Source organism: Podarcis muralis, chromosome 7, assembly GCF_964188315.1.
Source record: "Podarcis muralis chromosome 7, rPodMur119.hap1.1, whole genome shotgun sequence".
NCBI lineage: Eukaryota > Metazoa > Chordata > Lepidosauria > Squamata > Lacertidae > Podarcis > Podarcis muralis.
Window position 1 is genome coordinate 6,429,464 of NC_135661.1, and position 22,506 is coordinate 6,451,969.

The 22,506-nt window shown below is 48.5% G+C and overlaps 1 protein-coding gene across 1 annotated transcript; it reads left to right on the forward strand.

The window, feature by feature from the left end:
• Window positions 1-164: 164 nt before the first annotated feature.
• MICOS10 (mitochondrial contact site and cristae organizing system subunit 10) lies at window positions 165-21,503 on the forward strand. The gene is made up of 4 exons (XM_028741595.2): window positions 165-310; window positions 14,841-14,888; window positions 17,376-17,485; window positions 21,239-21,503. Exons 1-4 carry the CDS (start codon window positions 244-246, stop codon window positions 21,245-21,247), a joined length of 234 nt encoding a protein of 77 aa, XP_028597428.1. The 5' UTR covers window positions 165-243; the 3' UTR covers window positions 21,248-21,503.
• Window positions 21,504-22,506: the final 1,003 nt, after the last annotated feature.

Genomic DNA, 22,506 nt, shown 5'->3' on the forward strand with positions numbered 1-22,506 from the left:
TTGCTAAGGTTACCCCAGGTTACCCTTGGCAACGGGAGCCAGCTCTGCCGGGTGGGGCAGCGGAAGCTGAGGCCGCGGAAGCGGAAAACCTCTTCCATCCCCTCCCTTCAACTCCTTGGGACACTCGCGAGAGCCGCCAGCTGTCAGCTACAGCAGCGGTACATCTCGCGAGACTTACGCCTAAGGAGGCGGGCGGGAAGGCTGAGTGGCAGCTCTCGGAGGGAGCAGGAGGCGGTGGTCAAGATGGCGTCGGAGGGTGATTTGGGCAGGAAATGGGACCGGTGCTTGGCTGACTCCGCCGTCAAGCTGGGTAAGGGGGCGAGGGTGGGAGCTGTGGAATAAGGAGCGGGAGGAGGCTCGCCCTGTGTCTACGGTGTGGTGCTGAGGGGGAAGGAAGACCTGGGTTAAGGAAGGGGCAGTCCTTGCTCTAAGGCCCTGCTCAGGTTATCCTCGCCTGGCGTGAGGCCTCGTGCATTTAGCAGCTATGTCCTTAGGATTAGAGGGTCGGTGCCTGGCTTGCCAATAAATCGTCGTGCTGCAGGAGTAAGTTATTTATGCACGCACGCAGTTTTCAAAGACATTTTTTTAAAGGAGTTGCAATGCATCCAAAACATTGCAACCCACTTAAAAAAACCACCAAATTTTTAAATACGGCAGCCTGCTTTTGAAAAGCAATCGGGGGGAGTGTGTATATATATATATATATATATATATATATATATATATAATATCTTGCCCCCCTCATCGCAGACCTTTCTTCCTGGAAGGAGGGGAGGGAACTCTGTTGCAACAGAAAAATAAATATCTGCCTTGCTTTCCACCGGATCCTGCCTCCATTCATTCTTCTCTGACCGATCATGGACTTAGGGGACTCTGAGTCCCATGGGGAGTTGGGCAGCAAAAGCCAAACCCCAGTTTTTACATCAATTTCAAAAGTTCCCCCAAAAGCAATTTTGAAGCACACCCAAACCCTGCAGCTGATTTCGCAGGAGCCAGTCTTCAGAAGGTGCAACCTCCTATATGGTGTCCTGTGCTGTTGCCTTGAGGAGACAGGAGTATTCAGAAATATTGTGAATAGAACCGCCACTGTTCATAGCTGCGTTATGGGGGTCCATGGTGCTGTGTCCCTATTTTTGTCTGGGAAATGTGGGATAGTATAGCGCTGACCCTGGCAGCTATGTGCTCCACTTGGATCATACAGCGCTAGCCTTCAAATGGCCTGTCACTGGAGACAGTCAGTCAAAGTTTGTGTGTAGGAATTGAATAGCTGTGGAGCCACCAATAATGTTTCATTGTGTTGTGTCTGCTGAATAGCTTTCATTGCAGTTAAACTTCTAAAATGCACACTGAAAAGGATTGTCTTCTTCAGCAGTAACAAAAATCATGCTGTCAGGGTGTGTTTACAGGTCTAGTGGAGGCATAGTTCATTGGTTGAGTGCCTGTTTTGCATGGCAGACGTCACATGTTCAATTCCCAGCACATCCAAATAAAAGGTTTGTAGGTGAGCCAGTCTGGGAAAGACTTTGAGATTATGCTGCCTGCGAGAGTGGGCGGTAACGTTCAATTACAAAATAGCAGCAATATGTGTATCATTTCTGTAATATTTAGCCGTTTGACGCCATCACAGCAGTTGTTGTATCAGTCCTGTAAGGTGCACTCAGTATGGGGGTGGGGATAATGCTGTGAGAGTGATTTGCCTAAAGCCACCTGGTTTGTCCTTGGGCTTGGCTGAGGTGAAATCAAAACTAATAACTAGTTCTGTGGTCAAAACAAAAAAAATTCCTTCCAGTAGCACCTTAAAGACCAACTAAGTTAGTTCTTGGTATGAGCTTTCGTGTGCATGCACGTGTATCTGAAGAAGTGTGCATGTGTATCTGAAGAAGTGTGCATGCACACGAAAGCTCATACCAAGAACTAACTTAGTTGGTCTTTAAGGTGCTACTGGAAGGAATTTTTTTTGTTTTGACTATGGCAGACCAACACGGCTACCCATCTGTAACTAGTTCTGTGGTGTTATATTTTAGCTACCACTCCCAATTCCTAGCTGATGGGGCCATTGCAGGTTATTGATGGTAGGGGGTAGGGTCACTTCCAACCACAGTGGTGCCCCTGGCTTTCCTATATTTATTTTATTTGTTCCATTGCATTTATATCCCATCTTTTTCTCCAAGGAGCTTAGTTTGCAGGAGACTGAGGTGTTGATGAGAGTTTGGGATTTCTCCTGCGGTGTGATGTGAGGAGGAACCTGCCTAACTGAGATCCATGTTGGTGCAGTAGATGGTGTGTATGTTGGATTTCTGCTGGGAAGATCTGGGTTCAAATACCAACTCAGCTATGAAGTTCTGCCTTGGGCGGATCGCATTTAGCCTAACCCATCTCACAGTAGGTGATAGAGAAGGCAGTTGCTCTCATATCCTGCTAGTTGTACTAGTTGGGCCTTGGCCTGATCCAGCAGTCAGGCTCTTCTGATGGCTGTGAAATGGAGACCTGAAGGGGTGGGTCTGTGTTGAGACACAAGGAAGCAATAGTTGGGAATAGCTGAACTTAATTACTAGCTTAGTACAAGCAGAGAATGAGTTCAGACTAATGTGGAAAATTGATTCCCCACCAGCCCCTTCTTGCCTCTGGTTCCTATCACCTCCATCTTGTCAAAAGGTTTTCTTAGCTTGGCTGCCTCTTGGGATTCTTTCCAGTCTTTGACCTGCCCTGCAAAGCTATTACTGTCTTTAGGACCTGTGTGATCATATTAAGGTAAAGGTAAAGGTACCCCTGCCCGTACGGGCCAGTCTTGACAGACTCTAGGGTTGTGCGCCCATCTCACTCTATAGGCCGGGGGCCAGCACTGTCCGCAGACACTTCCGGGTCACGTGGCCAGCGTGACATCGCTGCTCTGGCGAGCCAGAGCCGCACACGGAAACGCCGTTTACCTTCCCGCTAGTAAGCGGTCCCTATTTATCTACTTGCACCCGAGGGTGCTTTCGAACTGCTAGGTTGGCAGGCGCTGGGACCGAGCAACGGGAGCGCACCCCGCCGCGGAGATTCGAACCGCCGACCTTTCGATCGGCAAGTCCTAGGCGCTGAGGCTTTAACCCACAGCGCCACCCGCGTCCCTGTGTGATCATATTAATCCCAGCCAAATTAAAATATTTTCCCTTCCTTGAGCACTTAGGAAGTTTGTGAACATTCTATGCCATCATTTCAGCTCAGCCAATCTGCATTGGAAGCCACAAATTCTATATAATATGTGTCCTTTGCCCAATCGTTGGCGTGCTCATATCCGGGCTTGGTTTTGCTTTGTGGGTCACTAAGTTGATTTGTTTTCGTTGTCACTGATGAGCATTAGTGAGAAGAGGTTGGGACTCTGCCCTCTTTCCCAAGGTAGGAGGGTGGCTGCCCCCGATGTGTCTTGATTCTCCTGCAATCCTACACAGAAAACCTCGCATGAACCCCTTTGAAATGAGAGTTGTGCAACATGTTCCCAGTAATATTGCGCCCAGAGTTGGCTGTGGTTTTGAGGTTTCTGTCTGCAGCCAACTCCCCTGTTCCCATACCGGGAGAAAGTGCTTTTAAGTTTTGTGTTATAAGACTTGTTTACATGCAAGTGGGGCGGGTAAGAAGAGCAAGAAGAAATAATGATCCAGTTTGAATTGTAAATGAGTTAATAATCAGATTTGTGCTTGCTGTTGCAATTTTCTTCTCTGGCTTCTTCTGGGTAGGTATTAATTTGATTTTAAATGAGCAGGTGTCTCATGCTTTGTAAGAGGGATTGAGGATGTGATAAGAAGGTTTCTGGGTTGATAAACAACCTAAGTAGAATCTTGCTGGATCAGGCTAAAGAGAAACCATCTCTGGTCCAGCATCCTGTTCAAAGCAGTGGCCCACTAGATGCCTTCAAAAAGCCCACAAGGAGAGTATGGAGGCATCGGCTATCCTTAGGAAGATAGAAAGCTGCCTTCTTCCAAGACAGAGCATTGGTCCATCTAGCACAGTACACTGACTGGCACATCAGGGTCTCAGACAGGACTCTTTCCCATTCCTCCTGGAGATTTGAACCCGGGACTGTCTGACTGCAAAGCAGATACTGAACTATGGCCCTTCCTTTAGAACACATAGGAAGCTGCCTTTGACTGAGTCAACTGCCTTATCTAGGGTAGTTCTGTCCATGTTGACTGACAGCAGCTCTCCAGGATTTCAGACGGGACATTCCCAGCCTACCTGGAGATGATGGGAATTGAACCTGGGGCCTTCTGTGTACAGTACGGGTGCTCTTCCGCTGAACTGTTTGTCCCTAGCACCTGACAGTCATAGGTAAATTGCGTCGGAAGATGGAGGGACAGTTTAGTGGTTGATAAGACTTCCCCTTCATGAAGTTGTTGTAATCCTTTCATAAACCATCTACAAAGTATTGATGGAAATTGTCAGAGCTTAGAGTAATTCCATATTCATACTTCTTTAAAACAAAGCATAATCACACAACAAAGTGCCTGTGGGTCAGTGCCCAAAATCCCCTAAGTGCCAGGCGCATTTTGCGATTGGCACAGGCCCAATTGTGACCATTTGGAGATCTCTGGATGCTTGGTTGGTGACAACCTGTCTGGCCCCTCCAGCTTTCTTAAGCAGTTAAGCAGAAGATCTTATTTATTGCATTTATATGCATACTTCTGCATCTTGAGAAGTGGGTTTGGTGAGCCCCTTTGTGCACAGCAAATTTCGAGGCTGCTGAGTTAGATGTGAGTGTGTGTAAGCTCTTGGGTTTCACAGAGTTCACAGTAAGATGGAGTAATGAAGACTTCTGTGAAATGTGAGAGCTTGCATCAATGTGAAGCTGTCCCATTTAAAAAGTCAGCATTTGACTTATTTGTGGCTGGTACTGCAGCTGTCCCTCCTACTACAATGTATTTGGTTTGACACCTTACTCCTCATCCCCACCAGTAACCAAGCTTAAGTACTGCATTTGCCTTTGTTTTCCCCTTGCTACCCACCCACCTCTTTTCTGTTTTTGCTGCAGACAGCTTGGGAAGAAGTAGCCTTTTGCAGATCTTCATAAAGAGATGTGTTATCTTGATGGTGTTTTATATCAAAGATGGGGAACCTTTGGCCTTCTAGATCAAGCTTCCTCAAAGTCGGCCCTCCAGATGTTTTTGGCCTACAACTCCCATGATCCCTAGCTAGCAGAACCAGTGGTCAGGGATGATGGGAATTGTAGTCTCAAAACATCTGGAGGGCTGAGATTGAGGAAGCCTGCTCTAGATGCTTCTTAACCACAACTCTCATTACATCCTTGCTGAGACTGGGAGTTGTAGTTCAGTGACATCCACAGGGCCAAAACTTGCCCACACCGGCTCTAGATGGATCAGTAGTCTCACCGGGTAGAGTATCTGATATAGCAGTGTTTCCCAACCGGTGTTCCGCGGCACACTACTGTGCCGCGAGACGTTGCCTGGTGTGCCGTGGGAGGGAGGCGGGCGAGTCGCACGGCGTCTCGGCGTCGGGCAGCAGCGAGCCCAGGAAGCGGCCCAGCCGGCCGGGGTCGCCCGCCTGCAGCAGCGCCTCGCACCCACACGAGACCTGCTCCGCCGAGAAGCGGGCGAGCGCGGAGGATCGGGCGCGGCGGAGGCCAGCCCCGCGCTTGGAGAGGACGCAGCAGCCGTCGCCAAACCCGATCCTCCTCCTCCTGCTCCGCCGCCGTCCTCTGGCTCTCGGCCGGGAGGAGCCTGCGGCGACGGGGCGGGCGCCGAAGTTGGCAGAGGTTGGCGCGCCTCCTCGGCAGCGCCTTCGTCCTCCTCCTCCTGCCTCTGCTCTCCTCCGGCGGCGGGGGTGTGCCGCCCTCCCCGGCCGGGGGGGCTCGGCGGGGCCCGCGGGGAAGGAGGCCATGTTCGCGGCGCGCGGGATCGCGGCCCCCCTCGCCCGCCTCCGGCCCGCTCCCCTCCCCCTGCGCGCTGCCCTAGCCGTGCGGGTCTCCTCCCCCTGCGCCGCCGTCCCCTTTCCACATCCTAGGAGCCGCGGTCCGCCTACCGCCCCCGGGCCGCGGCGCGGCTCCCAGCCCGGGCTGGCCTCCGCCTCCTGGGACGCGCGCCCACCCCCGTGGCCCCCCAAACTTCGGAGCAACTCTCCAGACGCTTCTCCCCCGCCTCGGTCTCCCTCCTTTCCACTTCTCTTCCCCCCTTCCTTCCCTCTTTCTTTCTCTTTCTCTCCCACCCGCCTTTCCTTCTATTAACTTTCCTTTCCCCTCCCTTCGTCCTTCCTACTTTTACTCCTGGGCTCCTCCCCCCTTTGCGCAGCCACAAATCAATCTCTCTCTCTTTTTTCCCCTCTCTCTCTTCTTTGCTCAGACGCAAAAAAGCGCCGCTTTTTGGAAATCCGGACTGCTGTCCCCGCTGAAACGATACTTTAAAAAAGGAAGAACCCACTGGCTCTTATTTCTGTTTAAAGCAGTAGATCCCGAACTCTTTTGGCCCACTGCCCCCTTGGTTCCACATCCCCCAGTGTCCCCTATGCTTACTCTATAGAAAGCATTACAGGGGTTAACGCGGCTCGCTAAGGAAGATATTAATAGAATTCTGCATTTGGGGGGAGACCCTAACAGTCATCTACCATTACCTTCTATGCTGTTACTATTTTTTTTTTTTTTTTTTTTACATAAGTAAAAAGTGGCCTTTCCCCATCTGGCATGGTGGTGTGCCTCGAGATTTTTTTCATGACACAAGTGTGCCTTTGCCCAAAAAAGGTTGGGAAACACTGTGATATAGTAACTAGCCATGATGGTTATGTTCTGCCTTCACAGTCAGAGACAGCAGTACTTCTGAATACTGGTTGATTAGTCCACAGCAGTGGCAAACAGTCGGAGGATCTTGCCTCTGTGTGAGGCTGAAATAATGAGGGAACCATTGAGAGATGGGGCCTGTTGTGCCAGTGAGGGAACCATTCAGCATCTGACGCTGTTGCCCTCGTCCTGCTTGAGGGTTTCCCACAGGCATTGGCTTGGCTGCTGTGAGAACAGGAACCTGGACTAGATGCACCATTGGCCTGATCCTGCAGGCTCCTCTTTATGTCCTGTTCTCATAAGCAGGGGAAAGGTCTTAGGTTTGCAGGCTGCCCTCACAATAAACTGCTGCAGAGGAGCATGTAGATCCCCTGTCGGTGTGCATGCCCCCAGCTCTTGCTTGAACCGAACACACGCCTTGTTCTGAGGATTGCACAAGGCAATTGACTCAATTTTTCCCAACCGAAGCCCTGCCAGAGGTTTCCCAGCGGGAGTTTCTCACCGCCTGCTTGAACTGGGCCAGAGTCGTGTTTAGGCACAGGCACTTGGCCCAGAGCGTGAAAGGGAGCAGTGATGCTTATTTCACATGTATCAGGAATTAATGACATGTATGCACAGAGCCAGGGCCGCAGTTGCAGAGGTAAGCATAAAGGAGCTTTGCCTAGTTGACAGTGGCATTCCAAACCCACCAGGGCCCACATAATTCTCTGGGAACACTTTCTGATTTCCTTTTTTGCTGAATCCAAACGTGCAGGCCTGATAAAACCTTAAGATGTAAAGCCTTTTATAAATAAAAGTCCATATATTTATTCAACAAGTTTTTTGTTTTGTTTTTTAAAGCAAAACATGACCTGCAAAAACTTCAGGAAAACAAACAACAAGGCAATGAAACAATTTTTTATTTTTTACGATTTCTCCAGAGTATCCTGAAAATACATTATGAAAATCTGTATTCCCATACATAGAACGGTATACATCTGTAAAACATGTTCTTATAAAGTGATCTGCAAGAACATGCTTTACAGATGTATACTGTTCTCTGTATGGGGATACATCTAAATTTCAGGCATCTAACTTTGAAAAAAGTGTTGTGTGTGCTTGATTTGCCATATCGTTTGCTGCTCTTTCTGGTAAGCTGCTACTGGGGCAGGTGCAAAGTGCCTGCAGAGGGGGTTTTGTGGTGTTTTTTTAAGGAAAGAGTTATGTCCAATCTTAGTCCTACCCACAGTAGGCCCTCTGGAATTGGTGGGCCTGAGTGCTTTAATTTCAATGAGTCTACTCTGACTCCGAGTAGGGCTAACACTGAAAACCTTATTTGGCCTGAAAACTCTGGGTTGTATCTCACGTTAATCCTACTCAGAGTGGAGTGGACCCATTGAAATGACTGGCCCTAGGTAAGCTATGCCCATTAATTTCAATGAGTCTACTCTGTTGTTTGATACAACCCTCTTTGCCTCCAGTTCCTACCCAGAATAAGTTTCCGCTTATCAGGAGCCTTGGAGAAAAACTCTCTCCTGTTTTGCTGTTATAACTGGAGTTGGGAAGTGAACTTGATAGCTTCTGCTGATGAAGTGTGATGTGAAAGGCATGCCTGTTACGTATGCTGAACACATCCCTGTTCAGCAGCGGCAATGCCACTGCTGAGAGGCGGGCTGTTTTTCCCGGTGGGGTGGGCACAATTCCACTCCACTTCCACAAAAGGAGCTGCGAGCTGAAACAGCCCTTCCTCATCCTTCAAAAGCAGTGAAGTTGGCCTGTTTTGAAGTTGTCATAGTGGTGGGTTTTGAAACAGTTAAATGAAGGAAGTGATCTAAGGCGCTTTAATCCGCTTGTCGCTGGGCAAGTGACTACGAGAAAACTGCTCCTTTCCAGGAAGGCATATCTGATGGCTCCCTTCTGGGCACCCACTCCTTTGCAAGCCATGTTGTCACGTAGAGCCACGCCTATACATGAACTGGCAACAGCCTGCAAGTTCATAAATTGCCCGCTCCTCTCCCGAAGACACTAATGTGCCTTTCGCCTCTAATCCTTTGTTTGTTTTGACATCTTGGAATAAAACACTTCAAACTATTAAATATTCCTTTCAAAATACACCTTTTTAAATTATAAGGATTTTCTTTTGAGAGTGGGGAGGTGATCAACTTGACCTTCGATTGTAGTTTCCTGCAGTTTATAATTTAGGGGATTTTCTGCTTCTATAGTCAGAGAGAACCACTCAGATACACATTGGACAGGTTCATGGCCTAACATCATAAGAGCTAAATGTAGGGTTGCCATACATCTAGAATTATTCAGCCCCCTTAAGCAGTACTCAGACGGAAATGTCCAGGAAAAGAACCTTGAGCAAAGCGTTTTCACTTTTTGAAATATGGCAACCTTAGCTAAATGGAGCTTCCAGGTTTGGGTCGGCCACTGTGAGAACAGGATGCTGGGCATCTGAAGGCAGCCCTGTTTAGGGAAGTTTTTAATGTTTGATGCATTACTGTATTTTAATATTTTGTTGAAAGCTGCCCACAGTGGCTGGGGAAGCCCAGCCAGATGGGCAGGGAATAAATAATAAATTATTATTATTATTATTATTATTATTATTATTATTATTTTTTTTTTTTTAATGAGCCATTGGCCTGAGCCAGCAGGCTTTTCTTAGGTTCTTAAGAGACCAATCTGTTCTCTTCTTGTAGGTGGGTGGAAGGTAATTAGGAAAAGTCTTATTCAGCATCTGTTGATCTAATAAGTGGTGGGATAAGTGGGGGGCAATAAAGGGGGGTGTTGTCTGGCTTCCCAACAGCTGCAGCTGTGGGGGTCCGATGCCCGGGGAGAAGGAAAGCTTTGAGGATGGGTTCTGTGGGAGTGAAATAATACTGCGGGTTGCTTTGAAGTCTGAAGCTGGAGCAGAGAGTCTGGGAAATTGCCTGTGCCCCTGTATTCCTTCCATTCTCAAACCCAATTCCGACTAGCTGGCATAAGTCTCCAAACTGGAAAATACATGGTGACCTTGAGGGATTAGGATTAGACTTCAAAATAGCCCTTCTGTCTCCAGAACTTGACTGATTTGGAAGACCAAATCAGTGTCAAGCTGATCAGAACTGTATGAAGAGCCAGTTTTGGTGGCAAATGCCGGGGTGGGGGTGGAGAGAGAGAGAAAAGGGAGGTATCTGCATGCTCAGGGGGGACCCCAAGATTTGCAGTGGTTAGAGTGTTGGAGTAAGACCTGGGAGACCAGGGTTCAAATCTCCACCTGGCAAAGAAGCGCACTGGGTGTGACCTTGGGGCCAGTCACTGCATCTCAGCTTAAACTACATCACAGGATTGTTGCGGGGATAAAAAGAGAGGGAGGACCACAAATGTCATCTTGATCTCACTGGGGGGGGGGGGGGATATAAGTTCAATAAATACACAAGTGCAAGACATGTTTTTTAAAGGAAGCCCCAAGGGGCAACCTTCCTCCCAAATAGCTCAGTACAAGGCAGTAAACTTAGCAGCCAAGGGATGTTGAATTTCAGTTGTAAAGGAAAAAATGTGGTGGGGGGAAAGAGCAGAATGGAGTGTACTGGAAGAGGGCAAAACTGGCTTTCTAGAACAGTGAGTAGCAGCACCTTGGTGAAGGATAAAACTGCATGATTTTGTTGCAGATCTCACTTGTCTGCATTAAAATATGGCCAGGTGATAACGTCCATTTCGCCAGTGCTTATATTAAAAGAACGTAGATTAATTGCCTCCGCAAACCTGATATTTGGCAGGATTGCAGCTATTGGAAAAGAGTCTTCTATCTTTTATTTTTTGAGGAGGTGGGAGGAAAGGGGTGAATTGACAAGAGGCCTTAAAAGAAAAACCCATTTTTTATGAAATTGGAATGACATTGTATATGGCAATGGCTAGTGTAGCACGTGCCTTTGGTTTGGAAAAAAAAACTTTGGATCTAATTCATCTTTCTGTGTCATTGCTCCATTTGCAGTACTTACAGATGGTGCAACAGAGTAAAAAATGGGGGTTAAATTAATCTGTGGCAGAGAAGATTGGCATTTGGCATGGGGTGGGTGGGGAACAAAAGCACAGTTCCTGCCTCCCCAAGGATTGAGGAAAGCAGTTATGGCCTGGCTGAACTGATTTCAAAATCCAATTTGAGGCTCTCCCAATGTGCTGGCTGGGAATTGTACTCCAAAACATCCGGAGGGCACCACGTTGGTAAAGTTCAGTATGTTTTGTTCAGGAACATTCCCCGTCCATTGATGGGACCCACAAATGGTGTGTGAGGCCCTAACTCAGTGCTGGGTCAATTGGATGGGGTTGCCCGGAAGGCCCATTTCCTCCAGGCCAAGTGGCTGAAGACATCTCAAAGAAGAAAACCACTTTCTTCAAGTCTTCCCCCTCCTCTTGTGCCTTTCCTGGCTCTGGAGGGAGGGAGGGAGAAGCAGGAGGGGGTCTGGGACTGCAAGATATTTGGCTTTTATCCCCTGTCTGCTTGTTTTCCTTGTAAGTGAGAGCTTTCATCTTTTATTGTTATGAAGTTAAAGGCTGGCTTGGAGGTGCGGGTCTTTAGTGGAAACAGCTGCCTGCTGCAGTCCCTCGATGTCCCCTCGGTCAGGTGGGAGGCCCTTCTGGAGCAGCGCCTTGCCCTCTTAAAAGGAAATTGAGCGTGCAGCTCCCCAAAAGGGCAAAAGCCATCGGCTGGTGTGGCTTTTTGCCTCTTTGCTGGTCCCTTTGTACAGTACCGTCCATAACCAAACTGGCACTTGGCCGTTTCACCTCTAGGGACGTCACTTGGATGAGACTCATTTGTTCCAGCAGCATTTGTGTCTAGGAAAACCCCCAGTGGGGTTGGACACACACAGCTTCGAAAGATTGACTCAAACTCCCCTTTGCTTTCTTGGCGACATTAAGGAGATGACAGCAGAACCACAACAACCTCCTGGTTGGATGAAGAGTCCACAGCAACAGTTTCATAGATCTTAATTCTTGCTTTTGCTTCGAATTTGGTGTGTGTGTCTGTTGAATTGCAGGCCAAAATTGTCCTGGATAGAAATTATTTGAACTGAGCAGCTGGTTGGGCAGACAGGGGAGGGGGAAACATTTGCTGCATTTTCTTCTCAATAAAGACTGGCAGTGCCCTCCATTATAACCTTGGCATGTGACATCAGTCTTTACGGCCCTCCAGGTTGCAGTGGAAAGCTGGATAGGACATTCTTGAAAATCTACCAAAGTTGCCTGACCCTCACAGCCTCTGCCCCAGAGCTGTGGGGCCATTCCCATAAGAAGCTGCCCCTTTATTGAATCCAGCACATCTTCCTCACCCGATCCAGCCTTCACCAACCCTGTGCCCTTGTAGATGTTGCTGGGCTACAGCTCTCATCAGCCCCACCCAACACAGCCCATGGTCAAGGATTTTATTTAGACGATAACTTGCTCTGAATCTATTCATGGAGGATAAGGTTATCAGTGGCTACTAGCCATGATGTCTGTGTTCTGCAGGCTCTTATGTTCACTCCTAACTCATCTGGAGGGCACCAGTTTGATCTACTTAGAATGATCTAGTTGTCCCCTCCCCCAAGCTCTGCGGTTATCGTATTCTGGGCAATCATCGGACATTGGTTTTTCCCTAACAGGATGGAAAATGGTAACAGAAGCAACTGTTTAAAGGTCGGCGTTCGCGTGATGCACAGTCCATCTCCCATGTAAACCATTTCTCATTGATTAGCTAACTTGTTTAAGTTGGCAGAGGGGGAGAGAGAGAAGCCATCCTTGAGCAGGAAGTCTAAGCCTGGACCGCAGCATGACTTGCTGAGCTGGACAGTTTGAGCGAACGCCCATCTCATCGGTCCCCCCCCCCTTCCCCAAGTTCTGCGTGTTGAAATAATTATTTTCTCTAAACAGCCTGATTTCCAGCAGTGGTACTCGAGAAAGAAAGGAAAGGCAGTGTGTAGCAAAGGAAGGAGTTTGTTTGAGCCTCGGGTCAAGGAGGCCAGTTTGTGCTTTTGATGGATCTGTGCAGATGGTAATTTGGGTTTAATAGCATAAACACCCTCTCCACACACCCCCCAACACCAGCTGTTCCACGGGGAAGCTGGAGTAGGGTGGGGAGACATCGGTTGTTGCTAATAGTCATTTGTGCCTTGATGCCTGCTTGACTACAAACTCCAGGTGCGCCCTGCCGCCCCCCTGGGCATCATTTTAAAATTTATTTTCTAATTTTAAAATTACAAACCCACAAAAAACATGCTTCTAGCTGTGTGGTAACGCTGGTTGCAGTATCCAATCACACCAGTCAAAATGTTCTGTAATGTGAGGAAGGCGATGACTATGCTCTGGCTCCATGGTTGTAAGCAGCAATGCTGCTGCTGGAAACTACAGGAGGGGAGAGTGCTCTTGTGCTCGAATCCTGCTTACGGGTTTCCCTTTGGGGCAGCCTTTCTCAACCTGTGGGTTCCCAGATGTTGTTGAACTACAACTCCCATCACCCCTAGCTAGCAAGGGGACCTACAGGTTGAGAACCGCTGCTTTGGGGCATCTGGTGAAAATGTCATGCTGGACTGCCTGACCCAGCAGGGCTTTCCTTAATAATCTTTATGGTGGACAATATCCTGTCATCTCTTCTATCTTGCCAGGAATCAGCTTGCAGTATCTCACAATCCTGGGGCACACCATCTAAATATGATTTCAGATCTTGTCTGCCCTGTGCTCCGCTGCCAAGATAAACAAATGAGTTCCCGTAATAGATTCAGCTTAACCTAAGCTGTGTAAGATACCATCTAAATAAAATCTCAGGAAGAACTTCCTGCAAAAATACACACACTGTATTGTATATTCTTCCAAATCCAAATCTATGACTTACGTTGACATATAAATGGAGCTTGGGACTCTACTGCAGGAGGGGGTGCCAGTGCTTAGCCTCAGGACGTGACAGTGTTCCAGAGCATGGGCAGAGTGTGCTTGCTTTACAGCTGCCATGAACAATAAACCAGCCATGTCGGTTTGGGGCCTTGCACGCTCAATTTCCTTTTAAGAGGGCAAGGCGCTGCTCCAGAAGGGCCTCCCACCTGACCGAGGGGACATCGAGGGACTGCAGCAGGCAGCTGTTTCCACTAAAGACCGGCACCTCCAGGCCAGCCTTTAACTTCATAACAATAAAAGATGAAAGCTCTCACTTAAAAGGAAAACAAGCAGACAGGGAATAAAAGCAGAGCAGAGGGCCCCCCTTTGGTTCCCACCTTCCCAAGCCACGATGAGCACTAGAGGACGGGGAGACCGCAAAGGAAGCAATTTTCCTCCAAGACGGCTCCGGGCCACTTGACTTGGGAATAAACTGGCCTTCCAGGCGACCCCAGCCTGTTGACGCAGGGCTGAGTTAGTGTCCCACAGAACATTTTGGGGGCCCATCAATATCTGGAGAACATTTTTGAAGGCCGTCTGCTGCCTCCACATTTAAATCCAGAGCGAGACGTACCGGGCTTGCCAGGGACCGCAGCTCAGGGCTGAAGGAGCACATGCTGTGTGTGTAGAAGGTCCCATGGCTCAGTCTTGGGTAGAAGGCCTGGGGAAGCCTTTGGCAAGCAGAGCAAGCACTGGGCTCGCTTGGCCAATGGCCCAATTCGGCATCAGGCATCCCTAGGAGGCCTGTAGCAAAACGGTAGGCACTCCTGCTTTGCATGTGAAATGTCAGTTAAAGTCCCTGCCGTCTTTGCTAGTAGAAGCTAATAAGCCTTTTCCTTCTGTTGCTGTGCTTTTGTGCACTTTTTTAAAAAAAGAAAGGGAGAGGTAGTGATGGCCACCAGCTTGGAGAATTGGGCAGATTCCGGAAGATTAAGGCTATTGATGGTTACTAGACACAATGGCTATGCTCTACAGCTGGAGGCATCAGTGGAAACCATGGGAGAGGAGAGGGCTCTTGCATTTGGGTCTTGCTTGTGGGTTTCCTACTAGAGCATCTGGTTGGCCACTCTGAGAACGGGGTGTTGGACTAGATGGGCTATTGGCCTTATCCAGCAGCATCTTCTTATGCCCTGTAACAAATAGTATTGTTTCCTTGTGGGCATGTGGGGAGGCCTGGCAGGCTCCGCTAACTCTTTCTTTCCTCTTGCAGGTGCTGGCTTTGGGTTGGGTGTCGTCTTCTCGGTCATCTTCTTCAAAAGTAAGTGATGGGTAGCTGCCAGGTGAATACCCCGCTTCCGGTCCAGATTCTTGTCTTCCTGACATCCATTCTGAGGGGAACTTGTGCCACCATCCCTCCCTTTATGCTTTTGGATATTGGCTGGCCAGTGAAGATGGCAGGGCAGCAGGGACCCATAGCTTAGCGTTAGAGCACTTTGTTTGCATGCGAGAGGTCCCAGATTCAATCCCCAACACCTCCCGTTAAAAAGATCAGGTAGGCAGCTGATGACGAAGACACTTCTGTGCCTGAGATCCTGGAGCTCCACTGCCGACCAGAGTTGGAAATACTGAGCGAGTTCAACTATTTCCCCAACCTGGTAGCTCTCCAGTGGTTGCTGGGAGCCCCACCTCCTGTGAGCCCCCAGCCAGCACAGCCACAGGATCAGGGATGACCAGTGATGTGTTAGTAACTCTATGTGTGTGTTTTGCAGCCTGAGTTTCAAAGGTAGGTTTAGTAGCCCCTTCTAAATAAAGATCCTCCTCACAACGTACTGCGGTATTTGCTTTCTCTAAATAAAAGTTGCCTTGTTGACATCAGGATGGGATTTGAGCACACGGGAAGAGCCCTTTCCAACAGCCATTTGCAGCTTGACAAACATTTTTAATATATATTTATGCAATAACTTCCTTCTGTTTAAAAACAACAAGCACTGTGGAGCCCATCTGCGTCCCGTCCCCCAAGCCCAGCACCGTGACCCATTTTTAAAACAGGTTTTACTCCACCATGCATTTTGTGGGATAGGGTGGGGTGCAGGTTTTTAGGATTTGCAAACAGGGATGAGCCACTTGAAAAGATCAACCTGGTAGCTGTGGAAAGAGGATTTCTTTATAACCTGGGTGAGGAACCTCCCTTGCTTTGCCACCTTTGGAGGGGGCAATCTGTCAGGGGTCAGCTGCTGTCAGTGGGGGGGGAGGGGGGGTCAAGCCAGAGGTGAGTGGAGCCACTTTCCTCCTCCTATTTCCTTACCAAGGGAAGGAGAGCGGCTGGAAGTGAGGAGGAAGAAAAGGGTCCTCCTTTCTTCCACTCTGCAGTTGTAATCTGAAATCTTAGGCTCAGCGCTGCACCCAGAGCTCAGAAACTGCTTGCGCTAATGAAATTCCCTGTCGCAAAATGTGCCTAAAGCTATGGGAGTTTCAAACACTGGCTGTGGGGATTAATTTTTTTTTGGGGGGGGGGGCATGCATGCCACCTTGATCTCTTTGGAGAAAAAGGTGGGATATAAATACAATGCAATCAATGAAATAAACAAATAATAATTTTGTTATGGTGGTTCATGTGCCACCTGGTTACAATCCCTACAACAGCCCTGCGAGGCAAGGCTGTGGAACCTTTATCAGCCCAAGTGCCCCATTTCCTCACTGGCAGTCTTCTTGGGGGGGCGGGGTGGAAACCACATGTCAATAGTGGGCAGGGCTAGGTGCAAATGTGGACAGAGCAATGGATGGCTTTCATCTCTTATCTACTAGGCCAGGGGTCTGCAACCTTTAAGACAAAAAGAGCCACTTGGACCCGTTTCCGAAGAAAAAAAAACTGGGAGCCGCAAAACTCGTCATTATAAAAATAACTTTTTTGTCACTTTTTTATTATTTCTTTGTTTGACCCCTCAGAATTACTCCCCCCTCATAGAAATAAACGTTAAATTAACAAGTTACCTTTTTGTGTGTGTGTGTTCTTCACTCCCCTTCAAAACAGTGACTAGCGTACATGCCCCTTACAATGTAGCGGGTGGGCGGGAAGGTGACGTCGGGACGGTACGTGAGTAACGCACGCACCGCCCCCATGCGACGTCACAGCCAGTACAGCGCCTGCCACAGTGGGGAGTGTCGGGGCGCACAATGCGCCTCCTCCCCTCGCTAGTATCCGCCCCGGAGCAGCGGCAAAGGTGTAAAAGAGCCACATGCGGCTCCGGAGCCTCAGGTTGCAGACCCCTGTACTAGGCCATCCTGAGGCTTCTGCAGCCTCCCTCCCCAAATGCCTCTCTATTCAGGCAAGCAAGAGTCACTTCTCCCAGTTCAAGGACGTATTTCAACTAGGCAAAAGCACTCAAGGAGAGTGGCGAGTGGGCCGTTGATGGGGCACAGAACTGGGGAGAATTCCAGGGGCCACTTAGCAAGGCCTGGAGGGCCACTTCTGCTATAAGGCAAATCCCTATCAGTAATATCCCTCTGTTTCAGAATTAAGCCCGAGAGTCGCTTGCCTTGGACCCACCAGTGGGCCCATAACAGATTTGATCCAAGAACTTCCCCATTCAGAGTTCAGTCCCTTAACCTCTCACTGTGCTGCTGTACCAGCTATCATTGATGCCCTTGCAGAATTCCTTGTTTCATCGAAGCATTGCTAATTATCTGGACCTTGATTCGGACCACATTTCATAGTGACATTCCCATCATTCTTCCATCTCTGTTCTCTCTCTCTCTTTTTCTCTCTTTCCCTCCCTCTCTTTCCTTCCACCTTCTTTTGTTCCAGGGAAGACGTGGCCCATCACTCTCGGGTCAGGAATGGGCTTAGGAATGGCTTATTCAAACTGCCAGCATGACTTCCGGTCTCCTTACCTTCTCCACGGGCGGTTTGTCAAGGTGAGTCTGCTTTTGAGAACTCCTCTCTTCGGTCGCATCCACATAATACATTAAAAGACAGTGTTCTCTAAGCTACTAACATGAGTTTGACCAAACCGCAGGAGGCAGTGGAAGACAGGAGTGCCTGGCGTGCTCTGGTCCATGAGGTCACGAAGAGTCGGACACAACTAAATGACTAAACAACAACAAATACCACTTTAACTTCCCCAAAAGATCCTGGGGACTGCAGTTTGTTAACTGCTAACTACGCTTCCCAGAATTCTTTAGGGGAACCATGACAGTTTAGAGTCTCTTAAATGTACTTAAAATGTGACCTTATAGATATTTGCTTGGTCTGGGGTAGGGAGTAATTCCTAAAAGCACAGCAGGCACCTTCTGTGCCAACTTTTAAACGCCTGCTGAAAACCTTTCTATTCTGCCAGGCCTATGCGGGCAAGCAAGAATACCTGTTTCCACAGTGGTTAATTGATGCCCTGTTTTTAACTTTTTTACGTTTTTATTGTATGGTTCTGTGTTTTTATTGCTTTAAACCACTTTGATATTTTTTATGGCTCAGCAGTATATAAATCATAGAATCATATAAATATTTTTATAATTAAATATTAAACTCAGGGGAAAGCGGGTAGCCTTCCAGATTTTTCCCCCTTTTCATTTAACAACCAGTGCAGTTGAGAGTATGAGGTTTGTGGGTCTAGCAGACGGCCGTCTTAAAAAAGGGCCATGGGACACTGTTGTTTTTGAAAACAAACGGATGTCTTGCAGCAAAGGTTTTCACATTCTGGAGTCGAATGCTCTGCACATTTGGCAGAAATGCACACGGCTCTTTGGGGTGGGGTGATTGTAACCAGTGGAACCAAATGGTCACGAAAATTAAGAGAGTAGAAGTCTGTGACAATTATACATAAAGTTTAAAAGAGTGCTAGGCAGTCAATGTGATCGTTTGCAACACCAATAATTGGGGGGTAAATTTCACGCCTGTAGTGGGTGAGGAAACCCTGGTCTTTATTTGAGCCCTCAACTAGAACTATGAAAGTTGTGGATTGGGGAGTTGCATCCAGTGCTAGCCCTACTCAGAACCGACCCACTGAAGTTAATGGGCAGACCTGATTTAGGTTCATTCATTTCAGTGAACTTAGTTGGATACAACCCAGTTTCTGATTCAGCCATTTTCCCACGGTGCAGCAAGAAACCCTGGTCTTGGTTGAGCCCCAGCATGTAAGATCTAGTTCAGCCACTTTTCTTTGGCAAGGGGGCTCTGAAGTGCTGTCTCTTCTGATATAAGTCTGGAAATGTAACCAGAGTACAGCTATGGGGCTTGGTTGCAAGAGCTTCCTGGCCTACTCAGCCAAGAGTGGGGTTTTCCCTCCACACTCTTGTTGATTTACCAAACCCCCTTTCCCTTTGCTTCTCTCTTTCCTCATCCTCTTAGCCAAACCACCCTTGAGCCAACTTAGCCTCTTTCTTGCTTGCAGGTTTCCTGCCACCTAATTCTCCCTTGAATTTTCTTTGGCAATTGCTTCCCCTCCCTCCCTCCCTCTTGGAAATTGGCAAGCTTCGTGCTTGCCTGCCTTTTTTTTTTTTTTGCTAGAACCCCAAGATTTACCAACCAGAGCCTGGTGCAAAAGTCTTATTGTTAGAATTGAAGAGCATTTTCGTCTAGCATCCTTTTCTCTCAGTGACCAGTCGAATACCTCTGGGAAGCCTGCAATCAGGATCTGAATGCAACAGCAACTCTCCCCACTTGTGTTTCCCATCAACTGATATTTAGAAGCATTGCTGCCTTCGATTGCAGATTTACCCAGAGATCTGCCGGTTGATCCTAAGCTACATTCTGCCCACCTCTCAGTCCAGGCCTCAATTGTCTGGCCTTGCACACCGTCAGTGCTAATTAGTTTGATGACTTAACTCCAAGCAAGCGTTGGTTGTGGCTTTTTTCCAGATGGGAGAAGAAGTTGCTAATTCCAATTTGATGACTGGTATAGGTGGAGTGGTGTGGGGGGAGAGACCAATCTAGCAGCCTCACCGTCCCCCCCCCCCCCCCCCGGAAGAATTGAGGCCTCCAGACCACTCAACTGTCCACATCAAAACTGCGTCATGCTTCCTACAATCTTGCGAAACGGCCGTATAAAGTTTATAACAGACTCTATTCGTGGTTTCCCTTCCTCCCACAAACGCACAAAACCTCTCTTATGGAGGAGCAAATCGCAGAACAGCCTCGGGCATGAATAAGCCCTCTAGTATGGCAAGTTGTGACTCTGTGCACTCAACTCTACGTCGCTTAATGTTGGGGCTTGGTGTACTTTTTTGGGGGGGTATTGTTTTATGTAAAAAATAGAATTACAATTCATTACTGCAGGTATAACCAATGCAAATGGAGAGCTAAACAATAGAAATTCATTATTCCCTCCATCACCCTCCCTCAGACGACCTAATACAAACACTCTTGATCTTCAGATATTATATTCACTGTTTAGAGAGTCTGTTACATTCCATAAAACCTATTGCTTTCTTTAAAAAATAATTACTGTCTATATGGGAGCAGAAGGAAGGAGTTGATAAGGATCGTTGTTGTTGTTGTTTAGTCGTTTAGTCGTGTCCGACTCTTCGTGACCCCATGGACCAGAGCACGCCAGGCACCTCTGTCCTCCACTACCTCCCGCAATTTGGTCAAACTCATGCTGGTAACCTCAAAAACACTATCCAACAATTCTATGCTTTTGTGTCGCACACACACAAACATATATTAGCACTTCTTTTTCTTCAAATTGTGGGGGAGCAGGGAGAAAAAATGTATTCTTTTGCTCTTATCATAGAATCGTAGAGTTGGAAGGGGCCATGAGGGTCATCTAGTCCAACCCCCTGCCCGACGTGAGGGTCGAACCCACGACTCTGAGGTTAAGAGTCTCATGCTCTACTGAAATGCCACCAGGCATTTGGCTCTGTAGGCTTTTGAGTGTCTTTTTGCAAAGGCAGCAGTAGCACAACAGCACCTTTCCTTAAAGCTGAGACTTCCTGGATGCAGGGATCCATTTCCCCTTATGTGCTTGGAGACCAGGGAGTCCTCATGTCAGGGATCTAAGGGGAGGGGGATAGCTGTGGTCACAAGAGACTAGGGCCCTGCGGGACTTGACATCTTTCCGCAGGGCCTGCAAGAAAGAGCTGTTCCGCCTGGCCGTTGGTTTGGACTCAGTCTGACCCTTATGTTTCCCTCCCCTTATGGTTTTGATCTATGGGCTAGTATTAAAATGAGGCTGCATTTTAAATTGTATTTTTAACCTGTATTTTAAATTGGTTTCTCCCCCCCCCTTATGTTTTTATTGTAATTTTATTGGTGTTAGCCGCCCTGAGCCCGGCTCTGGCCAGGGAGGGCGGGGTATAAATAAAATTTTTTTATTAATATTTATTATGGAGCGGGAGATCCTCTCATATAAAGGTAACTCTTGGATGGCTGTGAGAGAGGATAGGACAAATCCATGGGGAGGAGAGGGCTGTCAATGGCTATTAGCCACAATGGCTATGCGCTGCCTCCACTATCGGAGGCAGCACTGTTGCTGGAAACCAGAGATGGGGAGAGGGCTCTTGTGCTCAGGGTCTGCTTGTGGGTTTCCCACTGAAGTGTCTGGGTGGCTGCTGTGCCATTGGCCTGGTCCAGCAGGCTCTTAATGTTCCTCTGTTAAAGTTCTGCAGCAGGAACAGACCTGCAACCCTAAGGCCAAATGAGTAACCGCAAGCTGTTTTTTCCCCTTCCACCAGGAGCAATGACGCAGGCCCGACCCACGCCTCTCTTTTGCCAGAGGATCAGCGGCACCTTGGCAATTCCTTGGGAAGGTCGAAGCGTCCCGGCCTTGAGGCAACGGCCTTTGGAAGCGCTCGGCCCGTTGCTCTTTTTTCCCCACGACACCTGGAACCGAATATCTTTTTTTTTTTTTTTTTTTTTTTTGTAATCCCTCTTTTGGAAACAAAAACGGGGAAGGTGCTGTTCTGGAAAGTGAAATAAAAACGAGAGTCCACCCCCTTGCCTCCTTCTCCGTCTGCTGTGTGTAGAAAGGGAATGTGTGGGACGGCTTATTTTTCCGTTTGAACTAGCAGCTGTGGCCACCTGGTTAAGTTCCTCTTTGAAAGGCACCCCCCCCCTCCGTGACAGCTGTCCTCTGTTCCTCTCCCACTTGCAATCAGCCCCTGCTGAAGTTTACAGTTTGCGTTTAAAGAAAAGCAGCCCCACCCCATAGATCACCCTCTTTATCTCTGCTGTAGTCTGGAGATGTCCTTTAGCAGCAGCGACTGTCTTTAAAGAAAAAAGACCAAAACTCATAAATGAGCAGGCAGATAGAAGAGGATCTGGGGATGGGGTCTAGCTGGAGACATTGGCGTCCTGCCCCAATGGGGAAGGAAGATGGGGGCCTGTAGCTCAGTGTCAGATAACAGGAGGACATGGGATCAGGGCAAACACACTTCTAATCCGGCATCCTGTTCTCATGGCGGCCAGCCACATTCCCTCAAGGGGAGCCTGGGAAGCAGGAGCTGAGTTCAAGAGCAGGGCTCTTGTGACTTGTGATTGCAGCAACTGACACATTCAGAGGCTGCTTCCAGTGGCTGGAAGCCGCAGGAGGGGAACGCGCTCTTGTGTTCAAAGCTGGCAGGAGACCCGCAGACAGGCACCATCCGGTTGGGCACTGTGAGGGCAGGATGCCAGACTAGATGGACCATTGGCCTGCTTCCTGCAGAACTCTTCTGATGTTCTGACCCGCTCTGTATGCCAAAGGCACCCGATTTCAGTCTCCGCCATCCAGACAGGGCTGAGATGTAGCTCTGCCAAACCCCGGAGAGTTGCTGCTGCTGCTGCTGCCGCCTGTCAGCATTGACTGTTCCAAGCTAGTTGGGTTGAGGGTCCGACTGCTATGAGGCAGCTTCCTATATTCTTGCGCCTTAAGGGGAGGGCCGTAGCTTAGTAGCAGAGCACCTGCTTGGCATGCAGAAGGTCCCAGGTTCAGTCCCCAGCAGCATCTCCCAAGTAGGGCTGG

What these genes read in the sequence shown, in the direction of transcription:
- MICOS10 (XM_028741595.2), top strand. Translation starts at nt 244, where the DNA reads ATGGCGTCGGAGGGTGATTTGGGCAGGAAATGGGACCGGTGCTTGGCT. An exon ending in TGACTCCGCCGTCAAGCTGG is followed by an intron (nt 311 to 14,840) that starts GTAAGGGGGCGA and finishes TTCCTCTTGCAG; the next exon opens with GTGCTGGCTTTGGGTTGGGT. An exon ending in CTCGGTCATCTTCTTCAAAA is followed by an intron (nt 14,889 to 17,375) that starts GTAAGTGATGGG and finishes CTTTTGTTCCAG; the next exon opens with GGAAGACGTGGCCCATCACT.